Source organism: Oryzias melastigma, linkage group LG16 (genome assembly GCF_002922805.2).
Source record: "Oryzias melastigma strain HK-1 linkage group LG16, ASM292280v2, whole genome shotgun sequence".
NCBI classification, from domain to species: Eukaryota; Metazoa; Chordata; class Actinopteri; order Beloniformes; family Adrianichthyidae; genus Oryzias; species Oryzias melastigma.
In genome coordinates, this window is record NC_050527.1 from 16,522,922 (window position 1) to 16,546,505 (window position 23,584).

The 23,584-nt window shown below is 39.0% G+C and overlaps 2 protein-coding genes across 10 annotated transcripts in view; both read right to left on the bottom strand.

The window, feature by feature from the left end:
• Positions 1-11,821: 11,821 nt before the first annotated feature.
• On the bottom strand, positions 11,822-17,128 carry rcc1 (regulator of chromosome condensation 1). Of its 3 annotated transcripts, none has more exons than XM_036215715.1 (10): positions 16,985-17,128; positions 16,206-16,291; positions 15,809-15,996; positions 15,558-15,737; positions 15,180-15,276; positions 14,717-14,839; positions 14,479-14,619; positions 14,212-14,331; positions 13,911-14,063; positions 11,822-12,587 (listed from the first exon to the last, which is right to left on the bottom strand). In XM_036215715.1, exons 2-10 carry the CDS (start codon positions 16,279-16,281, stop codon positions 12,412-12,414), a joined length of 1,254 nt encoding a protein of 417 aa, XP_036071608.1. In that variant the 5' UTR covers positions 16,282-16,291; positions 16,985-17,128; the 3' UTR covers positions 11,822-12,411. The 3 variants fall into 3 exon arrangements, with proteins under 3 accessions (XP_036071608.1, XP_024124099.1, XP_024124098.1); XM_024268331.2 differs by having other exon boundaries at positions 16,206-16,288; positions 16,925-17,128; XM_024268330.2 differs by having other exon boundaries at positions 16,206-16,288; positions 16,985-17,127.
• A 1,525-nt stretch (positions 17,129-18,653) lies between these two features.
• phactr4b (phosphatase and actin regulator 4b) overlaps positions 18,654-23,584 on the bottom strand; it is a 48,494-nt gene continuing 43,563 nt past the window's right edge. For all 7 annotated transcript variants that reach the window (XM_024267297.2, XM_024267298.2, XM_024267296.2 and 4 more), the window contains 4 exons: positions 23,252-23,313; positions 23,033-23,170; positions 22,851-22,927; positions 18,654-20,072 (listed from right to left, as the gene is read on the bottom strand). In XM_024267297.2, coding sequence (XP_024123065.1) covers positions 20,057-20,072; positions 22,851-22,927; positions 23,033-23,170; positions 23,252-23,313 — 293 coding nt within the window. In that variant the 3' untranslated portion in view covers positions 18,654-20,056. The remainder of the gene's footprint in view (positions 20,073-22,850; positions 22,928-23,032; positions 23,171-23,251; positions 23,314-23,584) is intronic.

Below are 23,584 nucleotides of genomic sequence, written 5' to 3' on the forward strand. Positions count from 1 at the left end.
TATATATATATACATATATGTATACTGTATATATATGTATATGTATATATATATGTGTAGGTATCATGTGTACACACACACACACACATATATATATATATACACAAAAAATATGATATATATATGTGATGTGACAAACAGCAAAGATCTGATTTTGATTGGAAATTTCGCCTTTTTCACATGATCATCTACTGGCCAGTGGTCTCTGTCAATGAAAATAAGTGCAATGATTATAGTGGATGTTTAAAAGTTCAGCAAAATTTAGTTTATTATGAGGGTTTATGATCAAAATGCTCCGTACTATTCTAAATCAACAATGACTGTATTCTTTAATAAAGAAATCTCCTTAAACATTGTATTTTTTTTAATTATCAAATGATAAAATGATTTTTCTGTTGAAGTGTTAAGTTGGGAACAGAAGAAATGGCTATAGGGAACACACCGACACCAGTGAGGCTTCACACAGATCTGTGGAGAACTCCAAACTCCGTGGCCTTTTGTTTCCCCGTCATGGTTCATAGCATTTTTTCCTGTCTTCAATCTAATGTGATCACTTTCTGCTCTAAATGACTGATGCTGTCTCCAGGAATAGCAGTGTGGTGAATCTTGACTTCAGTTCTCCGTCAGGCTCTTGTGATGTTAGAATTGCGTCGCTCAGGAGATCATCCATCCAAAGATCAGTGTCACTTAAGGTGAATTTAACTCATTTAGGTAACAGAGGCTTCAGGACGGAGTTAAAATTGATAAATAACCCACTTATGTTGCTTTTTTAACTGTGTGAGGATAGGAAAGATAGTGGTAAATGGAGTAAATACTGAGAAGGAACTAGAAATTGAGTTTCTTTAAAATAATAATACTCCACTAAAAGTACAGTCGTTCAATTATGTACAAGAGTAAAGGTAAAAAAGATTTACTTGGTATGTATGAACATAACAGATTTATGCTCTAAATCCTATATATATATAGCCCTATATATTTTAAAATCCCATCTCAGTGGCCTTGTGGTAGAGTGTCCTCCCTGAGACTGAAGGGTCATGAGTTCAAATCCAGGCCAAGTCCAACCAAAGACTCTGAAAATCGGACCCAGTGGCACTCAGCATTAAGAGGTTGGATTGTGGGGGTTAAACCACCAAATGGTTCCCAAGTGCAGCTGGGTCTTCAACTCACCGCTCCCCCAGAGGATGGGTCAAATGTGGAGAACAAATTTCACACACTGTGGTTTGTGATAACTAATGGGACATGAAACATATTCTGCATATGTATTAAGTTTTCATTCCGTAACACACAAAAATGCTAAAAAAAAATGTTGCAAAAATGTGAATAAAATCAATTTTTAATAATCCAACAAATTCCAAACAAGGAAAGACTGGAAGAATTCTATTCAAGCCAGATCATCCCAAAAATGAATTTTGCATAAATTGAATGATAAATGATGTCCTTGGGTTGCACGGGGGTGCAGTGGTTCGCTCTCTCGCCTTATGCCATGTACACACTGAGCATGTGACGCAGGTTCAGGAACCTGAAATGAACGCATATGATGTTCACACTGGACTGTCTCTACCCGATACCTACAGCAGGAAGAAATTTGGAGCAAAATCTCAAAGTGAAGCAAATCTTGTTAATCCTGGTAGCTTTTCTTTCACAGCTCTATTCCGATATATGACAGACTTAATCCTCGTTTCCACTGAGCGGTCTGGTACGGTCCGGTAAGGAGTTTTTCTATGGACCCACAACGGATGAGGGCCCTTAAGAGGTACAGTTTGGAACTGTTTAATGGGTCAATACCAGTGGAATGGACCGGACCATACCCTACTGAACTGCTCAGTCGAAACGAGGCTTTGGTGTCAAATAATTCCAGTTGGGCACAATTATTCATTCTACAAGTTGTTTTTTTTAATTGTTAAATACTTTGATTTATTTTTGTATCATCCTTACTTTTGATTTGTAGACTGTTTTGCCTTTACCTCTTCACTATTTATTTCATTTCAAGACGTTTTTATTTTAATAAACTATTTTCCATTTAATAAAAATATTGTCCCAACTTTGTTTTTATGTTTATCAAGTAATTTAAAAAGGGCTGCACGGTGGCGCAGTGGTTAGCGCTCTTGCCTCACAGCGAGAAGGCCCCGGTTCGAATCCCGGCTGGGACCTTTCTGTGTGGAGTTTGCATGTTCTCCCTGTGCATGCGTGGGTTTTCACCGGGGACTCCGGCTTCCTCCCACCGTCCAAAAACATGCTTCATAGGTTCATTGGTGACTCTAAATTGAACCTAGGTGTGAATGTGAGAGTGAATGTGTGTGTTTGGGGCCCTGTGACAGACTGGCGACCTGTCCAGCGTGTACCCCGCCTTCGCCCTTCAGTAGCCGGGATAGGCTCCGGCACCCCGCGACCCCGAAAGGGACGAAGCGGCCAAGAAGATGGATGGATGGATGGAAGTAATTTAAAAAAGAAAAAGCTACATGAAACCATTTACAGCAATTAAAAACAATTAAGATTTTGAGGTTCATGTCACATCCACCACATTAATGAAAAATATCAATATTGGTGTCAGTATTGGTGATATTGATCGATATCGGATTGATACTCGAATGCTCAGTATCGCCCAGCACTACTTCCTAATTTTCTCTGGTTCATTTATTTCTGTGTTTTTCCTTGGTAGTGTCCCTCTGGTTTATGCTCCATTGTGTGTTCAGTTGGTGGTTGTGTTACTACTTTTTTGTTGTATTTTGGGGGACATTTTCAATTTTTAGAATATGCTGATTAGTGCCTGTGAATTTAGGTTTGGTTCTCTTTACTAAATGGTAAAAAGTGTAAACTTGTAAAACACTTTTCTACCTTCCTCAAAGGCCCAAAGCGCTTTACAGTCAGACCCATTCACCCATTCACACACACATTCACACACTGGTGGTGGCTACGCTGCTGAACACTGGCACCAACCTCTCACCAGAGGTAATTTGGGGTTCAGTGTCTTGCCCAAGGACACTTCAATGCATGGACGGGAAAGGCGGGAATCGTGTGGCTCTGCTACCCCAAAGGGATTCAGGTTCTGAAAATGTATGGATAGATGGAGTAGTAGTGGACGCCTGGTTAAAGTTGTCAACAAAAGTTGTCACAAATATCTTTGATAAATGGTATAATTGCTGGATGTGGAAACAAATGACCAGAAAATGTTGCCCATCGTAGCTATAGGGATGGTTTCTCATCACATATCTCCTGCAGTGAAAGAAAATGGTGCAGTACAACTTCTCTGAAGAAGGTCACGCTGCTATCCCGTTCTCTTAAGATTTTTTAGTTTTTTGTTAAAGGTTATTATGGTAAATACTTCTCAAGTGTCTGTCCTCCACAGGTACAGTCAGAGTAGTTGTTATCTCAGCATCCTTCTGGTTTTTAAATCTATCTGCAGAAACGACTGACTGTTCAGCCCTGATTTAAAAGAAGTGGAAAAATGTTTCCAGCAGACCGCTGGTAGAGAGAATGTGGAAGCTTTGTGGGGACGTGGCAGCACTCCACTGTGGATCCCTGGAGCGGGGAACTGAGATGAAGAGATTAGTGGACTTTACATCTGATTTTGGAGCTAATTACAAAAGCCAACCAAGATGCTCACAGCTCAGAAATTCAGGTTTGCAGCTTTGCTGGACAGATGGTTGTTGAGGTGGAGATCAGACCACCAGAATGAGCCTGGAAAGACAGGGATAATCAGCACCTAACCCACATGTGTCAAGGCCCGGGGGCCGGATCCGGCCCTCTGGGTAATTCTATCCGGCCCTCCAGATCATTTTATTTTATGTTATTAATAGCCCAATATTATCTGGCACTTATTTCAAACTTGTATCATTTTGACAAAATATATTTTTATTAGAGTAAAATATTGAAAGTTGATTTATTCTGAAATAATATTCCTCCCTTTTTATTATTTATAATTATGTTAAAAAGTTACAGTTTTAGAGTTTTAAAAATTGGCATTGTGGTAGCTTTTTGGATTATTTTGCCATTTACTAAGATTTTTAGGCTATTTTGAAGTTTAGCTAATATTTCAGCTACATGCTAGCATTTTTTGTCTAATTCAGGCTTTTATTTAAAGTTTTTTACACTGTTTTATAGTTTAGTTAATATATCAGCCACGTGCTAGTTGTTTTGGCTAATTAAGGCGTTTTTTAGGATATTTTGAAGTTAGGCTGATTTTTTTTACACGCTAGCTCTTTTGGCTAATTTGGCCTTTTTTCATTTTTTAGGATATTTTGAAGTTTAGCTATTTTTTGGCTACATGTTGGCTGTTTTGGCTAACCTAAGTTTTTTTTAGGCTAATTTGGCATTTAGCTAATATTTCAGAGCTGGCTATCAGCTTCAGCGTTATCAGCTTCCAGTTTTCGTGTATTTAGTTATCAATTTCTGCATCTTCAGCTATCAGCACTACCATCTTCAGCGGCCAAATTCAGCTTACAGCATTCACACTAGCATTATTTAAGGTAATGCTATTAATCTAGTTCATAATTATGTTAAAAAGTTATGTTTTTAAAGTTTTAAAGTTTTAGTTTTAGGGTGTTCATTAAATATTTACCCTGTTTGACCCTCAACCTCAGGTGTGTTTTGGATTTTGGCCCCTCGTGCGATTGAGTTTGACACCTGATCAAACTTTTAGTGCTTTCATTTCTTTGCAAACCACTCTGACTGTAAAATCACTGTAAACTGTGGTAAAAATGAATCCTTTGTCAGTTGAAAAGTTGTACAATTTGAAAAGAAATCAAGTCTGCACATACATTTAATCTGGTTTATTTCAGTGCAGAAGATCCCCTGTAGCAGAACTCCTCAGAAAGAAAGAAATGAGATTCCTATAATGAAATTGTTACATAACATTTACAGACTGCAAATGAAAATTACATTAAGACAAGAATAGAATCTAACTTTGATCTCCTCACAGCCCCTTAAAAGTTTCACAGCATTTGTAAGTGTTATTTTTGGTTTCCATAGAAACTCACGAAACTTAACACAGTAGGAATCCAACAGAAAAAATGCATGCTCACAAACAAAATAAGGAAAATTAATTTTTTTTTCTCCTTTTGATATTTTAGTTTTTACATGCAGTCCATCATCTCTTATTGAAACTTTTAACTTCAGTCTTGACTTTAAGCTCTTTGCAGAAAATGTTTAAAATAAAGGGAAGTGTGCAGCGTAGAATCCATCAGGGAACTCTGGGAACATGGCAGAAACGAAGGTCACGCCGCTATCCTGTTTTCCTGCTGCTGCAGCCTCCAACCTACTGGGTGAACAGTCCAGTCTATCACATGAATCATCTATAATTGCCTCTGTAGTGTGCAGGCGTTGAGGTAACAGCTGCTTAACAGAAAGCGACATTCAATTGTTAATAACACCTTATTTGGTTCGCTGGGCTTCCCACTAGAGGATTTTGTGGAAGCTGTCCATCCTGCGGTACCATGGCAACAGTGCAGCACTTCATGTTTTTAATAGGTTGCTTAAAGCATCAACTCAGCAGGGACGGTTGTTGCTTTGATACTTACTCTGTTGGCATGCACTGACTCAAGGGGATCACAACCCTCACACTTCACTATTTTTGTGGAAAGGATCAAATGTTTCCGTTTTAATAAGGCATGAGCTGAGACTTTTTCACTCAAGCGAAGATCAAGAACTTTGGATTTCTGGATTGCTTTGAGGCTTATGTGTTTTTTGACCATGTTCATTTCTGCCAGCCCGTGTAAAGCCAGAAAAGTTGTTGGCTTGAGCCCAAAACCCAGGAGTTTGAGTTTATGTCTAAAGCTTTCCTCTAACACGGTCAGATGACACTCAAAGTGATGCAGCAAACACACATTAAACCAGCAGTTTATGTTTGTTCTGAAAGATTTAAGTTTTTTTTGCTTTTTTACTTAATGGTTTCATATAATTCAGTTAGCATGTTCTTCCTGTACATGCGTGGGTTTTCTCCAGACACTCCAGCTTCCTCCCACCGTCCAATTCATGCTTTATAGGTCAATTAAATATTCAAAATAGTCCTTATTTGGGTGTGTGAGTGTGTGGTCCTGCAACAGACCTGTCCAGGGAGTACCACGACTTCACCAACAGGGATAGGCTCCAGCAACCTAAGCCTCATTTCCACTGAGTGGTCTGGTACGGTCCGGTAAGGAGTGGTACGGTACAGTCCAACAGCATTTCTACACAGTTAAGCCTCTGGACACTAATTTAATCTGTGTTGTATGTTGAAATATAATTGACAAACTAAGTTTAAATCTTGGTTTTAAAAAGTTGTGTTGATGTTGGGGCTTAGAACCCCCCCTAAAAAAAATAATATTTTCAATTTTTCTGTAAAACTGTTACTAAATCCTCAAGTGTCCAACCAGTTCTGTTTTCCGGCTGTTCCTTTTTATCTTGTTTTTCTTTCTTAACCTTCTTTTGGCATTCATTCGGTCCGTGCCTGCTTGTTTGTCGGTGGTTTTAGGGGTCTAGTCAGGTTTGTGTTCGCTGGGATAATTGGGTTCCTGTGACTCACTTTGTGCTGCAAAGCTTGCATATAAAGTGCTACAGAAAAAAAAAAAGCCGATGGCTTAATTGATTGAATATCAACATGAAGCTGCCATCAGGCGCAGTGAATCATTGTTAACCTGTGCTCTTTCAGGGACCGAAACCTTTCAAACAAACCTTTATTCTGTAAGTGTACACTCGGATAGTCAAGCAGCATAATGTCATTGTTATAATGAATAAAAATGACTTTAAAGATCAAAAGTATAAACAATATTTATAACATTTGAACAGGTAAGTGAGCCTTTTAAGCAGTTTTTTCATTTGCTGACCTCTTTCTTAACGTACATTTAACCAATCGAATGAACATTTTGTGTCTGCATCAGTGACAAGTTGAGAGAAAAGCAGCAGAGACGCTTAAATAATAAAAAGACAGCGGTTAATTAAAAACGCAGCAGTGATTCAAGAGCTGCCACGCGTCTTTCAAGACAAACCAATGCTAAAATCATCAGGCTGCAATGTTTCCAATAGGACGATGCTGCTGCTCCTAATGGGATCCTGTGAAGAGGCTGCACACACACATACACACACACACTCAACCCCACGTGTGAATGCTCAATCGATCAGCTGCTGGCTGTGATTTGTTTGCCTCTTTTTCCTGCCAGAGTAAACGTGCAGCAGTGCAGGTGTCTCTTCTTATCTCCCCGTATGATTAGTTTGACTGAACATCAGAGCCCACGCGCTTCGTCACTCCCCAACAGTGAAAGGAACTAATGGCAGGAAGTCAGTGCAGCGTGTGTGTGTGTGCAAGAAGACTTTCCAGCACCGTCAGACACTGAATGCTCCATCATGAGGAGGGCTGAAAAAGAATCGACACCTGTGGACGGAGCTGCTATCATTGGAGCGTTTCTTCAACCTTCTTGATGTTGGAGCACTAAAATTTGAAATGTGAAACGTAAAAAGATGCAAAAACACAGCCCACAGAAATAAGTCAATAATTCTTATCCTATTGGCAGATTTTTTTCAAATAGGCGTAAAAAAATGCCAATGGGGCAAGGAAAAGGATCTGATAGCAATTCTTATTTTAAGAGATGTTTTCTCAATCTAAGATCTTTAAAAAAATAAAAAAAACTATCTTTATAAGGTTGTTTTTTTATTGCAAGGCAAAAAATATGATATTGTTTCTTGAAACAGGGATCTATACATTCAGTTTTGCTATGTGGTGGAAAAATGCAAATAGAAATGCAAACATGACATATGAGGTCCAACAAAGAGGGAGAAAATTAGGTGGAAAACCTGGAGATATTATAAAGTGAAGTAGCATTTTTTTCTTCTTATATCAAAATCAGCAGAATCAAATTCCAACAATTATACCGAAACTCAAAGATGTTTTAGTTTAATATTGATACTTCTCTACCTAAATGTTCAACACCATAAACTCTATTTCCTTCTGGGGTATTTTATAAATGTGAAATCATTATATTGAACCTCTTATTTTGAAATTTATGTTACATTTTGTAAAATGTTTTTTGCTCAAACTTTTTTTCTACTTTTGCATACAATTTATTTCTTTTTTAAGAGAAAAATATGCCATGTAGATGACGAGAGAAACTTGCAAGTTGGCACAATGTATTGATTCAGGAGTGTCAAACTCAATCGCAGAGGGCCAAAATCCAAAACCCACCTTTGGTCGCGGGCCGAACGGGATAAAACATTTATTGAAAACAATACAAGTAAAATTTTATAACTTTAGAAGGGTTACTTTTTAACGTAACTATGAATTATGAAAAGGCAGTAATATTATTCCAAAATGAATTAAACTTAAACTTTAAATAACTTTCAAAACAAAAGTATATTTTGTCAATATTATACAAATTAGAAATAAGCGCAAGATAACATCAGTCCATTAATGACAATAAAATAAAATGATCTGGAGGGCCGGATCCTTAACTTTGACATGTGTATTGTTTGGAACCTTGACAGTGACCTTTTATTCTTTAACATCTGTGTGGCGTCCCTACTGTGACATCATCAATGTTGTAGTTCTTAACGTCCCACTGCAGCCTCTCTCTGTTCCACCTGAACCAAGGTGTCCAGCCCCCTGCTCCAGCACGGCCTTCTCCCACTTTCTCTGCTGACAGGAGAACAAAGAGATGCTGGCACCAGGATGCTGAGATTTTATCAGAAGCTATGACATCAGACTGCAGAAGTTAAAACTCTCACCACTGCGCCGGGGTCTTCTGGTTCAGCTGAAACAACATTAGTCCAGTCTGACCCGTCAGCCTGGGGTTGCTGCCTCTCAGGTGGCCCCATAGTCCCCCAAGACCAGACCCAGTTCTTGTAGCTGAAGGGTGGAGTGTGCTGCATATGACCTCCACAAGACGGCCCGTCCAGGTTGCAGGACCAGCATTCAGTCCAAAAAGGCCGCTAGAGTTTTGTGGAAGAAATGACAGAATGAAAAAATGAGGCAGATTTCCATGAAGACTTCTCAAACCAACCTCACCGATGGAGACTCCTTCCAGGACAGAAAGTCTTCGTCCTCCTTGCAGCCTCAGAGCTCCCTTTAGGCTGCCTGTCCCGCCGCCTGGCGTGGTAGACGACCCGCTGTTTGTCGCAGCCTGACAGGCGTTCCCAGAGTGTGACTCTTCTGTTCACCCTGCTGTTGGAGATTGCAGACAGACTCCCGATCTCCACCAGGACCTCGGCCAGCTTCAGGACATGCTGGTATCCTGGCTGACCACCAGAATCCTGGACCTCTGAGGGACAGTTAGCAAATGCAAACCAAAGAAATTCTAATAAAAATTCACAACTTCAGATAGTTTGATAGATGAATTGTGTTGTAGCTTTGGCACAGAGTCTGAGGAGAGATGATGAGAAGTCTGCGAGGTTACGAGACGGATACTTCAGAGGGAGCCTGATATCAGTTAGGTTTACAGGCGGGATTAGCACATAAAATCTGAGTTTCCTCATTTATCAAACTGAACAGCCTGCAGTTATGTGGGATGAACTGCTGTAGGTGGAGGTGCAACAGGATGTCCTGGGTGTCACGTCCAGCCGGGCCACTGAAGGTGTCCAAAAGGTTCTGAATGAAGAGTCCCGTCTCCTCAGCTCCATGTGTCCAACGTCGAAACTGGAGCCTCGAAACATTAGCCCGTTGAGATTTCACAAGGAAAATATGACATTATAAATGTTTTCATTTGGATTTATTTTTGTACCTGATCTTATCTTTTAACACGGTCATCACTGAAAGGAAACAACACACTTTTTGAATCACTGTAACTCTTTGACTATTTGCTCAATCTAATGTCATTTCAATGGATTCTGGAAGCTTAGAAGAGGAGCTTTCAGAATGCAATGGAATTATGGTAATTGCACAAACAGGGAAAGAGTTATAATTCAATGAGTGTTGATGCGAGGTTAAGTACTACTTTTGGTAAATCAATCAAATAGAGGAAGTCGAAAGACAAAATCTCCATCACTGCAAAGACTAAACCTTTCTGCAAGTGTAACACTTTAAATGATGCAGTTGCAGTTTTGTTTATTTCAACATTTTCTTTGTTTTTAGCTGGTTTGATTTTCACCCCTAAAACTTTACTTCAGTCGTAAATCCTTGTTTTTGCAGTTTTTAATCTGACACATTTCTCACTGGTGGGAGGGATTTCCGCAGTGGTCATTACCACTGGCTAACAATGTGGTGGAGTTGTCTAAATATGTTTGCCTTAGAGAATGAAGCTCTGCAGTGACTTCTTGATTGGACTCAGCTTGCTGTTCTGTTGATTGTGATTTAAATAAAGTTTATCTTTCCCCTTTTTTTTAATCATTTTTTCCTCCGAAGTTCTTTGAACAGAAACTATTGAGTTTGATTAAAATAGGTTAGATAAATTATTTACATGTCTGGATTAAATAACCGCACACCAAAATGCATCACACTATAGCAACCACAAAGTATTTCAAATTAGCTAAACTTTTTCCCACCATGGAAGCAGCCATTTTCAAATGAGCAGGAGAAGCCTTCTACTGCCCCTAGTGGAAAGATGATGAACTACAGGGCAGAAAACAATGATCATGCTAGTCAGATAGGAGTCTCAGAAATACATGTATCAAATATTACAAAAATGGTTATAAAACATTTCAAAAATATTTAAATGTAAGCATAAACTGGGGTGTCTTTTGTAAAATCTTTAAAATCCCAGACTAGATTTTGTAATGTTTTTCTACATAAAAGGTGTTTAATTCAAAATTAAATGTGAATTTCGTTTATTTTTACTCTCAGTTTTGATTCTTTATGTATTTACTGTAAATGCTTTATTTAATGCTAATGTTGAAGTGTGGACGCCTTTATGAGTTTGCAGGTTTATTGACTTTAATCCTTCTCCCAGTGAGTGTCTCTGATGCATGAACCTGCTCAGTCATTTGCATCCCAGAGTGATTGAGGTGATTGAAATTCACTGCAGCGTTAATATGGAATGTCATATTTGCATCTATAATAGACACAAAGGAAGTCAGGTGAATCCGGAGAACATTCAATAGAGCCCTTTTCCCTGTTTAAATGTCGTGAGCTCCGTTCTGATGTTGAGCTGAAGAACGTTTAGAGTTCATCCACAAAGTTTAAGAACAAGTTGTTTCCATTTGGACACGCTTACTGAGATTTTTATGAAAATCCTTTAATTAAACTGTAAAGTGTAACTGTGGATTTAAGGTAAGTTGGGGTGGCTGAGATGTTATTTCTTTTTTGTTACAGTAAACTTGAAAGTTGTGTCATTTGGAGTACCTCAGGGTTCAGTTGTTGGACCCTTACGAAGCTCTGCTGCAGCTGAACGGCTGCAAACTTTCTTCACATAAACAACTACAAGACAAAAACTGTTTTTGAAAAGAATAAGAGTTAAAGTTTAAGAACTATTTCTGAAAGGAGAAATGTAAAAAATGTGTCACAACAGTCAGACCCAGCCTCGCATCAAAATCAGCTTTTTACCATCATGAACACAAACTCAGCAGGACTAGAAGATCGGAAGGAAACAGCTGACAGAACCTCCTGTCAGAGACAGCTAGAAGCTGTTGGTACCTCCAATGCAACAAACAGATGGATGCGGCTTCTCAAGGAGCTCCAAACATAGAACTGACACATGCTGTATCAACTGTGCAGCTTTATTTTTCATTGCAGTTTTACTGCAGCTTTTGTTATATTTCTCTACAGATTGTGGAAAAAAGGAGCCATACAAATAAAATGCCTTTTCTAAAATAGTTTAACAGAATGAATTAGGTTAAAGGTTGTTTCTTCCTTTAAGACACTTTATGAAATTCAAAATTGCAGCTAAACTGTAACCATTTATTAAAAATAATTAAAAAGAAAATCTTAATGCAGCAAATTAAGCAGATTTTTATTGACGGAAAAAAAGAATTTTATTTCAGACAGGAGACAGAGTTGAGAAATCCAATCATTTTTTCATCAAATGTTCAGAACAGCTTGTTTAGATATAGAGGGATGACCAAAAAACAAAAACTCATTACATTTGTATTATAAATCCAACGTCTGAACCAGATTTCATCAAATTATTGCTCAAAGAAAACATTTAAAACACCATTGTCCATTGGAGTCATTACAATGTGCATTTTCTCTTTCTGTACATGCAGCCACATTCTCAAACATTCAACACACCACCAACAGTCATTCAATGATTTTAGAAAGAAGAGAAAGAAACATAAAAAAACTGCTTTAAAAAAATACTCATCTGTCACAATCTACCAAAAACATCCATCAACATTTCCTCCCAAGTTAAGAACAGCAGTTCTCATTAAAAAGATCTAACCCTCGTCCTGATCTCACGCTCCCTCACAGAAAATCACGTACAGATTCGTCTAGATCAGAGCACCCTGAGCGAGCGACAGTGATGAAGATCCAAACACTCCTCCTCCTCCTCCTCCTCCTCCTCTCAGGGAAAGACATCAGCTCTCTTGCTTGTCCTTGACCAGTAAGACCGTGTGCTGCCCCCCGCTGGAGGCCATCAGTACTTCACGGTTCTCCAGCTGTTTGCCCGTCATCTTCACAGGGCTCCACTCGTCATCCTCCTCCCCTGTACCAAGCTGCAGGTTGGTTCCCATTCCCCAGGCGTACACGGATCCTGGAGTGTGCAGAAGCAAACCCACAGAGGAAAGAGTGAGGAATCAAAACAAAAAAGATGAAACACCCCAAGAAAGGAAGATCGATTTGCTGTGGTCAGTCCTAAAACTGTAAGAATAGCTGCTGCTGTATTTGAGTAAAAAAACAGGAAATTTTAACCCTGCTATGTAAGAACATCCTTAATGTTACAGTCATTTCTTTCCTCTAACATCTGATTGCCAGAACACTCTTATAAAAGACTTTGGAGAGCCAAATCAGAGGAGGGGAATAAAGAAAACATACAGTAGAGCCACAGCTGAGTCATAAATGCACCAAATCTCTGCTAATAAAACTCAACCCATATTGCTGACTTTTAAAATCACTGCAGTGCAGCCTGTATAAACCTGTGCTGCTGTAGACCCACTAGTGTTTCCAACATGTACTCATGTTTTTCTCACAGTGGAGGCCCAATAAAGAAAATTAAGCTCAAAACTGCATTTTTTGAGTATTTATCTATTCAAATCTGAGTTGTAAGTTAGAAGCAGACAACAAATTCTGTTGGAAAAAGATTATATTTGTTACATGGAAAATAAATTAAACCAAAACCTCCCTGCTCTGCTCCATTCTGATCCTAATCATCCACCTGCAGACAAATAGATCCATGTACGTCTTTGTTTTCCTCGTCTGAGCTGGAGTCTGGATCAAACTGAACAGCTACAATAATACTAGCCATTTTTGCTGCACCTGTTGGTGTTGTGAGGGGCTGTAAGCTAGCGGGAGGTAATTTTCTACAGAAACAAAAACACCACTGGGAACGCCTTTAGAATGGATCAAAAGATGATCAGAGCGGGGCTTTAAATTAAGCAACAATGGAAGACATGTTTCTGATAGAGCATTTAGATTGGATTAATCATGGTGACTATTGCATTTTCTTTTGCTATATCATGGTAATAGTATATTTATACACCCAACAAACAGCAAAGTCAGAGTTTGTTGATGTTCCTGACATTTAAGGCTGTAAATACTCTCACTAAATATTCTTTTCTCAGACAGACTTGAACATTTTCACACTTTTCTCTCTTGCTTAAACTTTCAAAAGTTCAAACCTTCATAGAAAAATAGGTCCAAGATTATATAAATGTGTCAAATTGAACACTTTCTGTACAGCAGACACAGAAAGGAAGAGATTTATTGGCATCGTCAACAGCCAATCAGAAGGCGGGACACAATGCGCTATTACCAAAAAAATCGTGCAACATTGCACTGAGAAAAATCTGTGAATCATAATATAATAAGGGAACACTGTATAGTTAAGTGGTTCAATGAGACAATTTAGCTTTCTTACCTTCTCTGGTGACCGCATAGCTGACCGACGCTCCGCAGGACACGCCTTTGGCTGGCTCCACCCCCGTGACGGGCGTGGGTTCACTCTTCTCCTCTGCTCCCTCACCCAAACCCAGACGGCCGTACTCTGCTCTGCCCAGGCTGTATACCTGTCCTATAAAAGGATGATCAGGTGAGATGTCATGTGAATTACACCAAATGAAACTCAGGTTAAAATAACACAACGTGTGTAAAGAGATAACTTTTTAAAAAATCCTCAACTGTGCAGAATATTGAATGATTTGGATCCAGGTGTTGTTTACCTTCAGAGTCGAGACACAGTGTATGATGTTGACCTCCAGAAAAGTCCACCCAGGCGGTGGTGGAGTTCTTGAAGCATGTCAGTTTTACAGGAACGAAACACATCTTGGTGCTTTTGGTGCCTGAGGAGGGGATTCAGAAATGATCGAAGCAAATACAGTATGTTGTCACAATACAGAAGCTGCAATACAAAGTAATGCCACTAACAAATATATTCCAGTTCACATCATCACTAATCACTACAGCTAAACTCTTCTGAGTCAACTCACCGAGTTGGTGATAGTTTGAGAGTCCAAATCCATAAACGTGTCCTTCTTTTGACAGAGCAAAGGTAAAGTAGGCCCCACAGAAGGCATCGGTAAAGTGAACCTTCCCCTTTAGCTTCACCATCTGTGGCACCAGGAGTCGCTCTAGAAACCACAGCAAGGTGGAGGAGGAGAAAAAAATGGAGGTCAGGCTCAACCAGAATAATCGTTCTTGTTTGTCTGTTGCAGCAGCTTCACCTACCGAGACCTTTTCTGCCGCCTCGGTTTGAGAAATGCTCGGGCACTCTTCCCAGCTGCCCCTGCTCTGCACAGCCTGATGTGTAAAGATTCCCATCCTGTGTCACCAACGCCAAGTGGTCGTTTCCTGTCAAAGCATCACAGAAGACAATGAGGAGACACATATTACTGACGGCTTTTTAACAGTTTAGGCCGTTTTTAATGTAGTTCTTAATTTTCCCGAAAGTGCCATATCGATAAAGTTCAATTCATTCATTGACAGTGTGAACTGGTTTTACACAGGACAATGTCTACTTCCTGCTTTCTTTAAAGTCGCCTCTACCTTAATTTATTTACATGTTTAATTAAATTTTTTTAGACTGAGGAGTTTGGACAGCTCTGGCTGAACTTTAGCAGAAAAAAACAAATACTCAAACTAAAGAGAGTATCTGATAAAACTTCAAGCAAAGTCCAGAGGTTTTACTCACCTGAGGCGATTTTCACAGCAGGTTCTGGGATGGAGATCTTGACTGGGACTGGACATGTTTTCATGGGCTCCAGAAGACCAATAACACCATTATTATCCTGTTTGATAAAACAGTAAAGTGCAGCTGAAAATACACTGAAAACAATAAATACTGGAAGAAACAAACACACAAACAAAGCCATTCATTCAAAAAGTGAAAAGAGATCTAAGCTAATTATAAGTTGGATATGATTCAATATAGCATCTAATTCCAAGAGATTAAAGCTGAAAATAAAATAAAAGCAAAAATGATTATAATAACTGAAGTCCACTTAAACAGACATTTTCAGAGAAACCTTTAACAGACTTCGCCTGAAACTGACTGAAGGAGTTTACAAACCCTGAAGGAGCCCCAGATGTAAACGGATCCATCCTCTGTGAGAGCAGCTGTGTGGCTGTCCCCGGCAGAAACCAGGACCACCTTTTCATCCAGAGTCACCTTTCCTGGAACCATCTCAGACCCCTCTTCTGTTGTGTCTCGACCGAGAGCCCCCTCATCATTACAGCCGAAAGTATACACCTAAAAACAAACACAATGACTTCTTTTTTTTTTTTTGCTTAAAAAAGTAAACAGGGCCGTCGTTCACTTACGTGTCCAGTTTCACTGAGACACACTGTGTGCATCCCTCCTGCGGTCACTTGAACTACTTTCTCCGGTAAGGACAGGAGAGCTGGCTTCTTCCTCTGAGAGATGTCCTCACCCAAACCCAGCTGGCCGACATCACCCTGGCCCAGGACCAAAACTTGGCCCGGCTCCTTGCAGTGGCTCCTGTGAGAAACTGCAAACAAATAGCACTTCAACAATCAGCTGATCTCATGTATATTAATTATAGCTGAATTAAAGTTTTCTCCAATTAAAAACATGCTTGTGTTGGCATCTGATTTTTTTAGTGCAAGCAAAAGAAAAACAAAACAAACAAAAAAAACACACACACACATAACATCCTGTAGTTGGATATACACGTCAAACTTAAAAGATGTTTTGTACCTTTTACTTTCTTGGGCTCATTAGCATCTTCAGCAGCTGCAGACTTCCTCTTGGGGGCGGTCTTCTTGGTGGGCATGGTGACACTTTTAAAATAGAAAGTAATTGAAATATGTGGTGTTTTTCTGGGAAACAAAACAGTCTTAAGTTTTCACATAAAAGCAAAGAACAAGACTCTTAGCCTTTTCAAACAACTAAAATCAACGTGGATCAGGCAGACACAAAGGCCTGTGTTTGAACCAGCAGCTGCAGGGTCTGAGCAGCTGCCTGAGGCTGGCTCCTCACTCCACAAACAGCTGGGCTTCCTCTGCTCCCACGCGAGCTCCTGCACACCAGTGACACCACGAGGGCAAACATAGCTCTGAGTCAAAGTCTACTATTGTAAACCTGATCTCTGAGGTGTTGGGTCAGTAAGTAGACACCGAGCCTGCAGTTTAAATCGAGCTGTGTGATCTAAGGCTGCTAGCCATGGCCATGTGTCCTTGATAACAGAGTCAACGAATGAGCTCTTTTGGTTTAGGTCCTTCGTATACCGTGAAAAACTAAATATAAAAACGCAATTTTAACATTAAAAATACAAACAGGCCGAGTAAAATAATGAACTCAGAAGGACATTCAGTGAAACAGTTGCTTTTGCTAGCTAGCTAAAGCGTTAGCTGCTCTCCCAGAAATAAATGAATTACGAAAACAAAATAAAAGTATATTTTTAATTAAAAACTCACCGGGAAGGTAGAGGTTAGTTATTTAGAAGCAGCTTTAGAACCAAATAATCTACTACTAACCTGTTATCTGTAGAAGTTAGTAGATTTAGCAGAAGTGGACTTGCGCTGCCTGATCCCGGTTTTCATGCGTGCGGCACGTGCGCGACGTGACCAATGAGGGAAAAAGAGAGGACGTGACGCACGACGGTTTGAACACTCGGAACGCCCCCTTTCTTAAAGAGACAGGGACCCTCTAAAACTGCAGCCATCCCTAATGCCCTTTCAGGAGTCACAAACTCAACCACACAGGGTCTTAAAATCCAAAACAAAACTTAGATCGCGGACAAACAGGATAAAGTTTTATTGAACACACTAAAACTTAATTTTTCAAACTTCAAAAACAAGATAAAAAATAAAAATAAAAACAAGGAGGAATATGATCCCAGAATAAATCAATGTAAACCTTAAATAAATTTCAATATTTTACTCGTAAAATAATATTTTATCAAAGTTATACAAGTTAGAAATAAGCGCAAGATAACATCAGGCCATTAATTACAATGGAATAAAATGATCCAGAGGGCTGGATACGGCCCCCGGGCCTTGACTTTGACACATATCCCCTATTTATTCTCAAGTGAGCAACGAAAAACAATTACATTTATACTAAAAAAAAGAAAAAAGAGATTTTATTATTTAAGTATGCAATAAAAGCTTGCTTCATAATCTACCACAATCAAAGAAAATATGAATATAGCAGCAATCAAAACACGTTTTTATTATTCATTTGATTTTTTACATGCCACAAATATACCTTTTTAATTTATTTTTGTTTAACCTTTGTGCTCTCTCATGGGGTCCAGGTGATCCCTCCCATTAAAAAAGTGGACAGGATTTTATGTTGGCCACAGACACCAATGAAGATTAAAAAAAATCCTTGAAAAAAAAAAATTCTTGCGGGGTCCCAGATGACCCCACTTTTAATGCTAACATGCTTGGGATAGCACAAGGGTTAATCTAATCATGTCAACATTACAAGTTGCTGAAAAGCAAGAAAAGAATACATAAAAGTGGCCTGTGGTTGGTAATAGTTATGAAGTCAGACTGAAATTGTTTATAATTTAATAAACTACAAAGTTGATCAGAATCAGAGAAAAATTGCTTTAGTATTAAAAAGCATAACATTTGCGTAAAAAAATATTATGTGATGCAAAAACGCTCAGTATTTACTGTAGCTTTACCCCCAAAACATTACAAAATAAGAAGAATACTTCATCGTAGCCCAATTTATCCATCCTTTATTTTGTAAAATTGCTAAGTATTTTAAAACTTTCTGCACACATGTTTCACCTAAAACAAGTTAAGGTTGTTGTTTTGATTCTGGAACTGTGAAAATCTAATTGCAAGACACCATCTGTAATGTGGATTTTATTTATACTCCAAAAATTTAAAGTTTAGCTTCTGAAGGATAATAAACTGCATCTGCATTTTTTAGACTACTCGAATGTTTATAAGAAGTAAAATATAGTTAAAATTTTTTAGTGCTGGTTCATTTTAGGGCTTGACAATGAGAAAACCTAAAACTGCCACAAGGTGCTGCTCTGACACTCATTCATGGACCGTACTTCTTCAGTAGAAAACCACCAAACACTAAAAAATAGTAAAAGAAGAAGAAAGAAAAGGAGACTTTAAAGCTGAAAAACAAGCATATTAAAAACAAAAAGAAACCACAAACAGCTCAATTCTGAAGTTATTTCAAGATTTTTTTCAATTAATTTTAATTAGAACCAGAAGTGTCTATTTACAGTTAAAAACAGTCAGTTCATACATTTCCACATTCAATTTAAAATTAACAGCTGTAACAGAAAACGTACACTTTCATTTTCCCAATCTTTTAGCATTTCATCATAAACTAATATTTTGCAATTAAAAAAATAGCAACCTATAATGCTTTTTATATTTAAAGTTTCTTCTCAAACGAAAGGAAGACCGATATACAGAAGCATCAATTAAACCTAACTTGTACACAGTATTGAGAACCCTGTAAGCTACTGGCCAGAAGAGATAAACACATCTGCAGACTCAGCCAAAAGGACTCCCTGTAGACCGATAATACATTTTCTGATTTTTGATAAATCCCTGATCTACAGCAACTTACATGTCACTCCTAGTATAGACACTATTAGCAGAACTTTATTCAAAATGGCTACAGAATGCATTGCATGTGCGATCTTTAAAGGGAAGTACAAAACTCATAAAAAAAAAGTGTACAGCTGAAGAGAGATCCTCCAGATCCAATGGCACTGGATTCAGGTGTTGGCTCATGCAGTGGATTGCAGAAGTTAGTGTCCTACAGTCTGTCAGGCATCGGTTATGTTGGCACAGAAACACAAATAGCGTCTTGACCTGCATCTGTCTCTGCAGCTAAGTTTGACGCATTAATGGCCACCTTACAGCACAACCACAATCACAGGCGAAGCTAAATTAAAAATAAAACCAAACGCGGTCCCTACTCGTGATCAGAATCACATTACGAAATATTTTGTGCAGAATATTTTGACATTAAATCTTTCGTTCTTTTAACAGTCTGTACACAATAGAAAACACAAGGTCCCAGAGATGTCCAGTTCTAAAGCAGTCTTCACCCCATGTCCATCACCACACAGCAGATTGTCCATACTACGTATTCTTACTGAATATTTTGGGCGACTGTCATTATTAGCGTTTTTATTGTAAGCTTTTATATCAACAAGACGAGCTGGCGTTTCCATATACAGTAAAGAAGAGAAAAGGCAACACAGAACGAGGCCGCACTAAATGTAACTAGATCTGAGTCCCTGAGGGGAAGTGCACAGCAGCAGCAGCAGCAGAGCGAGGTCAGCCGCGTTACTCTAGGTCCTCTGCCACCCCTCCTCTCCTCTGGCACGTGGCTCCCCCCATCGCATGGGAGAGATACTGCATCCGTCCTCACCCGCTAAGGTTTCAGTTCAGCAAAAGCGATGTAGTTAAGAGGGTAATGGTGAGCAAGCGACATGCTCTGTCCTCCTGAGTCCAGGCTTTCCCTGATGAACGGTGCAGAACATTCTGGAGACGGCGACGGTACTGGCGATGGAGCAGCTGCTTCACAAATCCTAAGTGCTTTGATGGTGGACGCTAAGGCCGATGAAACCTGTGAGGGAAAAAAAGCTTATGAAACAGGAAACGACAACTGCTAACAATGCGCTCTCACACTGAAACACAATGTTGGTTCTTTTTTGTTGTGTATTTTTGTCCTATACCATAATCTGGATAAAAAACTCAATTCTGATTGGCTCCTGGACACCTAAAATAAGAAGTTCCGGTCACATATCCTAAATGTTCTGTATCACTGCACAGGCCTCTTTAAAACAAACATTTCCTTCATCATCTGGACAAAAACGAGCAGTAAGAGGTGAACTTCCCTCTGAACTGATGCTTTATCTAACCTATCGTGACGATCAGCATACATCTCGCTTTACTTTGCCGTTGCAGTCGAGGTCAGAGCCTGCTCAGCGTGCATTATGTTACCGTGACAACACGCCGCACCACATATGAAATAGTCCAGTTTTTGAGAAAAAGTGATTTAAACTGAAAAAATAACAAGAATAATGTACTAAAAATCACTTGGATGTATATTTCTTTTAAAAGTGACCATGTTATAAGCGGGTTAATGCCCGATGACTCCTTGGATGCTTGAACCGTCTGACATGAAGCGCGTTAATTTCTGATATTACACACTTTGTCAGGCATTTTCCCTTACTTACTAAACAAACTTATGCCTCATAAATGTATTAATATATTCTTGTAAATTCTTAATTTATAACTTACAAACTCATAATCCTACAAGTTTATTTTTGTAAATGTTTACTTTCTCATAATTTTACAGTTTTATTCTCGCATTTTTTTGTCTTTTTATTATAAATTTACGCTTTTATTCTCTTAAATTAAGTTTTTATTTTTATGACAGCCCTAATACTCAGTTTCAGGAAACATTCTCATTTCATCACTTTTCCTCATGCTGTAATACTTGTATAGTTTTCATTTTTAGAGGCAGGACTGTCTATGAAAGACTGAATGCTTGAAAATGGAACAGCAAAAATAAAAATAAAGAAATGTCAAATATATTTATCAAAAAAACTATTAAAATGAACGCAAATGTAAAAATAAATCAAGTAAATTGATAAATGTTGGGATAATTTGACAAAAAACAGTTGTTTGATGAAAGTATAATCCAAGTTTTACCACTTAGCTTGATAACTTTGTCATCCTTGGTTATCGGCTTGGAAGTCAAGCCGACAATCGTTGGCACAAAGGATCCCCATAAGGAAATGTTCAAAGTTTATTGCTTTATTTCTAATTCATAACAGTTTTGTCAACATTCTATTTTTTAAGAGTCAGTCTTCAATAGGTGCTCAAAACTGCACATATTGAGTGATATTTTTCTGACTGGCAGGTGGGTGAGCCGGTCAGACTGTACTTCTCCATGTGTGGCTGTCATTTATCTACCCTCCTAGAGTGCAGTAAACTGGTTAATGCCCGTCCCACATCAGGGATCACTTCTGCTGTGCAGAATCTGATGGGTGATGTTGAAAGATTCTCAATTTAAGTGTGTCTACGTTTGTCTGTGTGTGACTGATAAAGAAAATCAGTTCTTGCTGCACTCATGAAAGCATTTAACTCTCTTAACATTTACATGCATCAGTTCACCTCCATGCTGCTTATCATTGAGCTCATTTTGATCCCACTAATATTGTTCTATGTGCTTCATGATACTATAACTCTTCAGTTAGAAAAGCAAGTGAGTTTTATGAATCCATCTGTGCATCTTTGTGCATTTTCAGCACTAAATCAGTGCTTTCCATTGCTGGGTCTCTTGATGCTGAGCCGTACAGGCCCACAGAACTCTGTCGGGTCGATAAGGACAACAACAACAACTGCATTTGCTGATGCACAGTCCTGGCAAGCCTTCTATTTTCCTGTACCTGCCATTACTCTCCAGATATTCCTTTAGTCCCATCCTCCTAGGTTTGCAGTTGTGTGTAAACCCCGTATGTCCTAATCAATGCTCACAGGCAGAGGTGAAGGATCCAACTATTCACTGAGTGGATGGTCAGAAGTCACAGTCTCTTTAGGGTCGTTGAAAGAGAAAGTTTCTGGCTGACCACATGTGCATTTGCAGGTATCTTATTGCACCGTTTCATGGGTTATTGGGTGCTGAATCTCACATTGAAGCAGAGCTTTCTCACTAGAGCTTCTCTCCCCAGGAAGGAGGTGGAGGTCCATCTGGACAGTCCTTCCCTCAAGCCTTTGGACTCAAACACCAGATAACTGCTGGTAGTGTCACTTGGCCATTTTATGGAGTCCACAATATTTTTCCCAGGCCTCTTTTTATAAAATAAAACAGTGCATTCACGCTTTGTTTCTGTTCTTCTGAGCAATAATCTATGATAGTTTTGATTTCAAAGCCTCCAATTTTATAGTGATTGGTGTTTGCACCATGGACCATCTAAAATTCATATTCTGTGAAATCTTTTGGTCCCATGAGAATACACTAACACTGATCCTGTTAGGTATAAAGGTGAGAGCTCATGGTGTGACCTCTATCCACCTCTGGCCTCAACCCCGATGGGAGTCTTGTGATCAAGAGTGTGAGAGGGAGTTTTGACATGACAGTTGCAGCTGTGGGAAGGTAAAAAGACGAGATACAAAGAAACTTGAGGGTGCAACAGTTGTGCAGGTTATAACGGTGAAGTGATTCTATGTTGACACCAAGGATCTGCTAGGATGCTGAGGATTGAAATGATTTTAGTTAAAAAAAATATTGTTGCAAATTGAAGTAAGAATTTTTTCAGTTCTGTAGAATGAAATTAAGGTTTCACTGACGACTTGAGATCACATGAGAAACTAGATTGAAGTGATGAAAGCTCACCTTGTATAAATTCTGCTTTCTTCATGAACCTCCATTTCAGTGCTCTTATAGTCATTAAGCTCCTTTCGGATGGCTGCCTGCATGAATCAATAGTGTGTGTTAAATGTGAACTTCAGAAGTATTCATCACACTGAGGATTAACGATGAGGAGTTTTTAATTTAGTAATAAATGCGGTGCTCACCTTATCAGCTGGAGTCAGCTTGGTCCACGGCTTGTCCGCCCTCCGGTCGTAGTCCTGGGCATCTGTGACTTCCACATATTCATGGAATCTTAGGATTTTTCTTGCCTGCAGTTCTGCAACTGTGGGTCTTTGACTCAGCTACAACAGAAAATGTGTGTTTGTTCTACGTTTAATGTTTCACAAATTAAAGAAAATGACACTCGGGTGTTTTTACTTTACCTTCCTGGTCAACCTTCGCTTGATTTCTCGGACTTCCGCCTGCCTGTCAGCCTGGTTTTTGGCTGAGGAAATGATAAAGATGGGGAGGAGAGCCAAATTTAGATTTCAAGAAGAAAGCTTTTTTGACATGAAAGAAAAGCAGAGAATGAAACATTTCCAAAATTAGATCCTTGGTTTACGGTCACACTTCAAATAACTGTTTCAAATGCAAATTCTGGGTGTGGCTGCAGGCGCGTTCAGCTTTGTGGCAAGAAAAACGAAACACTAAACAACACTATGTGGAATTTTACGCCCGATTATATAATTATCAGACAAAAGCTTCACCTGAACCCC

What these genes read in the sequence shown, in the direction of transcription:
- rcc1 (XM_036215715.1), bottom strand. Translation starts at nt 16,281, where the DNA reads ATGCCCACCAAGAAGACCGCCCCCAAGAGGAAGTCTGCAGCTGCTGAA. An exon ending in ACATCTGGGGCTCCTTCAGG is followed by an intron (nt 15,277 to 15,557) that starts GTTTGTAAACTC and finishes TTTATCAAACAG; the next exon opens with GATAATAATGGTGTTATTGG. An exon ending in CTCAAACTATCACCAACTCG is followed by an intron (nt 14,332 to 14,478) that starts GTGAGTTGACTC and finishes TCCCCTCCTCAG; the next exon opens with GCACCAAAAGCACCAAGATG.